A 6,275-nucleotide genomic window follows, 5' to 3' on the forward strand; every position below is an offset into this window, starting at 1 on the left:
CGCCAGCGGAGGACCGGGATCCGATGCCGGCGGCACCGGGAGCTGAGGAGCTGGGGCAGGCCAGGGAGGACACACAGATGATGCTGGTTTGCTTCCCCCAACCAAGCTTTTTCCATACAAGAAAACAGGGCTTTTATTTCCCCATGGAAGCACAGGGGGAAAGAGGAGGAGGCCCAGCTCACTTTAGATCCGAGCTTTAAGCCTTTCGAATAAGGTGCAAAATAAAGGTCTTAAAAAAAAAAGAAAAAAAAAAAAGAAAGAAAGAAAAAGTCAAAACCAAAAAAGTGTCTGAGGTTTGATTTTTTTTTGTTTAAAGCAGCCTGTTCCTTTTTTTTTTTCCTTTTTTTTTTTTTTTTTAAATAAACTCCACTGTGCAAAACTGTGCATTTTCTTTGGTATCCACTTAGGTAGTTTGAACTTAGTACTTTTTCCTATGTGTACACATCTTTTTGTCTTGTTTTTCCTTTAGACAGAGAATTAAATTCTCCCCCAAAAAAATCATAATTTTGCTGGAGGCTACTGATTGGCCTGATATTACATAATGCCCCTTATGTAATTGGAAAGAGAGAAATTGATTCTAGCTATCAACTACTGGCCTCAAAAGGAGTTTAAACTTTCTGGCAACATTGGCCTCTCTGAACTGATCACAAGCCTTTCAACCCAAAAAGTTCAACACTGACTTTTTTTTTTTTCCTTTTTAAATTACACAAGAGAAAATAAAAACTACACTGCAACAAAAATAACCATTTGTGTTCATGTAGTTAGCAGCAGCTTTTTAAAAAATAATTATAATAATATTAATAAGGCAGATTCTTGCCTTTGTTATGCCATTAAAAACATTCTTGTTCCCTAGATAGAAGCATTCTGGAAAAAAGTTGAAAAAAAAAAATAATAATAACCCAACCAAAGCTTGCCTGCAAGTTCAAGTTTTGTAAAAAAATATATACATAATTTATTCTACAACATATGTGCCTTCTGTTCATACTTAGACATGTTTAGTGCTTTGTGTTTAGAGTTCATTTCCTGTCATCCCTCCTCTGCGGACAGCCCTAAAACCAGCCTGGGTTCCTCGGGTCTGCTGCCTTCACACCACTCTTCCACAGTACCGTTGTCTGCAAACTGTTCTGGGCCAGCGTCTCAGGTCAACGAGCCTTTGCCCGATGGACACGGTGGGGTTTTTGCCTTCCAACCACGCGGGAGAGGCAGAGCCTGCCAGTCATATCTCCGACTCCCGCCGCAGCGGCCGCGGCTCCAGGGGCACCCCCGCCTGGTTGTGGTGCTCCATGTCCGGGTGGGTGTCTGTGCTCATGCTCTCAGGCACCCCCGTGTCGATCTCGTCCTCCTCTTTGCTGCTGAGGGCCACCTCGTTCTCGTAGCAAAAGGAGTTGGCGTTGGAGAGGATGTATTTCTTCTCCGCTAAGTCCCTGGCACTGCAGATGGGTGTGTTGGGCACTTCGTACGTTTTGTGGAACCTCGAGTAGTCCACCTTGTAGTAGTTTTTCTCTTCGAAGAGCACGGGCTCGTAGCGGTGGCCCCAGAGGATCTCATTTGCCAGATATGAGCTGCGGCACTGGGTGGTCATGGCGGTGGCCTCCACCATGCCCTCCAAGATGACCACAATCTCAAAGTCAGCATTGTCCATGTCCTGTTTGCTCAGGTCATACAAAGGACTGTCCTCGTCTATCTCATGCACTATTGTAATGGGGGAGACCAGGAAGATGCGGTCGATGCCGCTGTCGAACCCCACGTTGATGTCTATTTGATCCAGGGGGATGTACTCCCCTTCCGACGTGATCCTGGATTTCAGGAGCTGCGCCCGCACGTGCGCCTCCACCAAGTGGCTTTTCCTCAGGTTGCCCACGCGCCACATCAGGCACAGCTTCCCGTCCCTCATGGCCACCACGGCATTGTGGCTGAAGACCAGAGTTTCGTTCCTCTTTTTTGGCTTAGCCATCTTTGCCATGACGGCACCAATGATGAAGGCATCAATGATGCAGCCCACGATGGACTGGAAAACCACCATGAACACGGCGATGGGACACTCGTCGGTGACACACCTGAAGCCGTAGCCGATCGTGGTCTGGGTCTCGATGGAGAACAGGAAGGCTGCGGTGAAGCTGCTCACCTGAGACACGCAAGGTTTGCTGTTCTCTTGGTTCTCCAGATCCCCATGCAACAGCGCAATCAACCAAAACACACAGCCAAAAAAAAGCCAGGAGAGGATGAAAGTCAGGCAGAAGATCACAAGCATCCACCTCCAGCGGATGTCCACGCACGTGGTGAAGATATCGGCCAGGTAGCGCTGTCCCTTCTCGCCCACGTTGATGAACTGGACGTTGCAGTGTCCATCCTTCTTGACGAAGCGGCTCCGGCACTGCTGCCGGGTGTGGACCTTGCCCTTGCCGTTGCCGAAGCCGTTGGCCACGGCCATGGTGGACAGCTTCATGCCGTCCTCCTCCGAGGACACGATGCTGTAGCGGTTGGTTCGCACGCTGCCCATCACTACTGCCGGGGACTGAGGTGCTTCTGCTTTAGAAAACAGTCTGAGTTTCTGCAAAACCCTTTGGAGAAACAGTTTTGAAAGTTCTACAGGAACACACACACGCGGAAAAACCGGGCAGAGGCCGGAGTCCCCAGAAGCCCTCGGACCAACCAAGGACAGTCTTCTGGCATGCAGGGTGAGCTCAGCCAGCCACCGTCATAGAGAGGGCATGGTCTGCAAGAGAAAGAGAAATGGCACTTTAGATCCTGGAGGAAAAGGATAAGGAACCAAGGAAAATGACACCTGTGGACCTGCAGGAAGTTTCCTCTCTCTTAATGAGATTTTCAGCAATGCTCCATGTCCACAGTTGTGCATGGACAGGGGTCCCACGGTTACTGCAAGGAGGGAATCGCTCTTCCCGAGGGAAAGCACCAGCGGGATCGCGTCACAGCAGTCTGAGCAATATTCACTTGAAAGCTGAACACGCAAAGGATCTCTCTGCTATTTACAACTGTCATTTCTGCTTCTTTTGAAACAAACAGTTCCCTTTAACATCCTTCTGTTCAAACATAAACATCAAAGTGCTCTGCAGTGACTTATGATGTGTCTCGTGGACTGTTTGACCCACGGCAAAGCAGGGAGTGTGCAAAAGGGAAGGTGGAGAAAGGGAATAAACTTGGGAAGTGCAAATAGCGGTGATTCCATGAAATTAAAGCACATACAATTGTTTGAATTAAGCTAAAAGAAGGAGTTATGTATTCTCAGCAAATTTCAGGAATAAAGGCTGCAGCAGCTCCTCTCTAACTCCAGATCACCGGGATCTTTGTGGTTTTCACACTTGCATGGGCTGAAAGTAGCACAAAAAATTAGACATTGTAAAGCCCTTCATCTGCTTCTGGCTAAAGCCACCAGGAAAACGCAGCAGAACCAGCTGAGCACCTTCCTAACACCTAGACAAGCGAGTCCCAGCACCTTCCCCTCGGGAGCCCGGGGCAGCCGCTTCCATCTCCAGCGGGTAACGGTCCCCAGGGTCTGAAATGTCACCAATCAAGACTCAGCAGAAAGGCTACAAAAGCTCCTTCCTGAGGGGAGAAGCCACCAAAAACTTGTTTCAGGGAGGTCTGGCTTAGACCCAGGTCTAGCTTTTAACAAGTGCGTCATCCATTAAGTCATGTACTGCCTATCAGGAAATGGAATTGAAATACTGCAGAGGAGAAGGGATGCATTAAAGCAACTGCTCCATGCACACACGGCCCACAGAGGGACTAAAGCTAAACCCAGCTGGAGAGGAATGTCTGCTGTCCCTTTGGCTCAGCATGGGAGGCTCCAGAACCATTCACAGTAGCACGGGATTAAATCACGGTGCTCTTCCTAAATTCATGTTATCAAAACTCATCTGAGTTTGTCCAAAAGCCAACAAAACTGCAGCCACCGTGGAGCACAACCCCTGCCCAGCAGGACCTCTGCTCTTCCTCTGACTGGAATCTGACAACAGCTGTAGATAAGATGTTCTCTCCTTTCCCAACAACCCAGCCCCTAAAGCCCTGCTGAGGTGCTCCAAAAACTTGATCGATTTCAAACAACTCCTCAGCCCTCCCACATCCTTCTAGCACATTACAAAGGCTTGAGCTCAGCAAACACTTGCTAGGAAAAGAGCAGGCGACAAACAGCAACATCATCAGCTGCCTGCAGGCTGCTTTTCCCTCCAGGATCTCCTCAGGGTTTACTTTCACCTCCTCTTTTCCCCTCGCTCCTGCTTGTTGTGCAAGAATGTGTCCCAATGCCTCCTTGCCAAGATTAGTCATCTGTGACTTCAGCTCAGACAAGACAGTTTGGCAGCTTTTGGCGGGTTCTGCAATGCCCGTTCGAGTGCAGCTCTCAGCACCGAACACTTCTGCTGGAGCTGCCCTCTCACTTCTTCTGGGCACTTATTCTTACTTTTACAACTGCCTTGCCTAATCTGTGTAAAGATCCAACTTTCCCCCCTTACACCTTTTTGTTCCCAGGGTTTCTCATTCCCGTCAGGATATAGTGCTCAAAAATACAAAAGAACTCTCTTAATGCTCACTTAAATGATTTGCTTTGGCCAAAACCCCACTTTTATTAGAAACCTGAACACAGCGGGGAAGCGAAATTACTGTTAATACATCCCACATAAAAAAACTTCTTGAAAAGCCATTGCACTGGTCTGCATATCGATCACTTTCATAAACCACATCCTATAATCACAGTCATGTTCGACTTCCACAGTCAAAGCCTGTTTTGTTCCAAGCTGATGGAAACACACAGCCCACAAAACAGTTTATTCTGGAGTTTGGATTTTTTTTTTTTTCCCCCTGGATTTTTAGAGGAAAACTTGCAGTGGAGAGAAAAGATAAGCTGCAAAGTTTTAAATGTCTGAATATGCAGCTTCTCCCACAAAAGTCTCGACCTGAGGACACTTGTTTGAATTCCACAAACTCCTGAAATCCTAACGCCAGCTTCCTGTGGCTGCATTTAGAAGTTTGGGACCAGAATTTTCATATTCCTCCCCTGGAGGACCCAGCACCTCTCATCTCCTGTCCCTTGCCCAGCTTCCTCCTCGCTGGCTGTGCTGTGGGGATGAAGCTGCACCCCTTTGGTTCTAAGCATCCCCAAAGCTGGGGGTGAGCCTGGGGGCACCTTTGCAGCCTGCTGGAAGTTTACAGCACAGAGCTCTGGCACACTCCAGGGCTGCAGAGCCCTGTGCCTGCTTTTCCAGCACAAACTGCCTCTCTTCCTACGAGGGCTCCGAGTGGGGAGGAGGATGGGATGGGTGGGATGGGAGCAGGAGCAACACCATGCACAGGGACCAGCCAGAGGGGCTGATCTCGCTCCTGCTCATGGAAATACAGGTCCTGGGAAATGCCAGTGGATCCACTGGCTGCCCCCGCACCTGCTCTGTGCTCACCCTGACCTTCACAACCACTTCCACCAGAAGTTCCCCAAAAAACCCAGGAACAAACCAGCAGGACAACCTAATGCTACTTCTTATTGTGCCAATCCACCTGCTGCTCGAAGGCAGAACAAGGCTGCTGCCCCTCACTCCACCCCAGCACCAGGTGCTGGTGGCACCAAAAATTCCAGGCTGGTGTGGGAGCAGCCCTGCAATCCTCACTGGGCAAAAGGAGCCAAGCCAGTACCACCAGCCCACCCCAGTTTTGTGTAACTGGGCCTAGTGCAGTGCAGCCAGACACACACAGAGCTGTAAATTATTCATCACCAGGTGTGTTGTTATGATTATTGCTATTATTATTAATCCAGGTGACCTTTCCTCCTGGAAGGGAATACAAGCAACACAGTTTGGAATTACCAGCACTGGCACAGACACGGGATGACTGGGAAGGGATGGGAGAGCCTGGCTTGCTCTGCTGCGAGGGGATGCTTGGAGGAGCGGAGATAAACGGGGCTGTGCTGCATCTGCAGCATTTCTGAGCCAGCATTTGGGGAGATGCCACAACGAGGAGCCCAAACCTTCACTTTCCCCTGAGCATCCCCCTCCAGACCTTCCCTGTGGAAAGGTGCTCACATCGCAAGGCACAGCAGGAGGAGAATTTGTGCAGAAGGTTAAAGACTGAGGGATAACTCTGGAGTGCGAGAGGAGCAGGGGAGGGGTGGAGAGGAGCAGTACGGAGCGCTTGGAGCGGTTATTCCCCGGCTGACGCCACCGAGCCCTGTGCAGCGAGCCGGGCACATGTTGCCAAGAGAGCACCAGCACCTCCTCAGCCCAGCGCTCTCCCTGCTGCCCTCGGAAAGCAGAACAAAGCCGCTTCTC

The 6,275-nt window shown here is 49.7% G+C and overlaps 1 protein-coding gene across 1 annotated transcript in view; it reads right to left on the reverse strand.

The window, feature by feature from the left end:
- Positions 1-339: 339 nt before the first annotated feature.
- Positions 340-6,275, reverse strand: part of KCNJ2 (potassium voltage-gated channel subfamily J member 2) — a 7,091-nt gene continuing 1,155 nt past the window's right edge. Inside the window, exon 2 of the mRNA XM_017730490.1 lies at positions 340-2,716. Coding sequence (XP_017585979.1) covers positions 1,217-2,500 — 1,284 coding nt within the window. The 5' untranslated portion in view covers positions 2,501-2,716 and the 3' untranslated portion in view covers positions 340-1,216. The remainder of the gene's footprint in view (positions 2,717-6,275) is intronic.

This window comes from Corvus brachyrhynchos, unplaced genomic scaffold (genome assembly GCF_000691975.1).
Source record: "Corvus brachyrhynchos isolate BGI_N302 unplaced genomic scaffold, ASM69197v1 scaffold340, whole genome shotgun sequence".
Lineage (NCBI taxonomy): Eukaryota > Metazoa > Chordata > Aves > Passeriformes > Corvidae > Corvus > Corvus brachyrhynchos.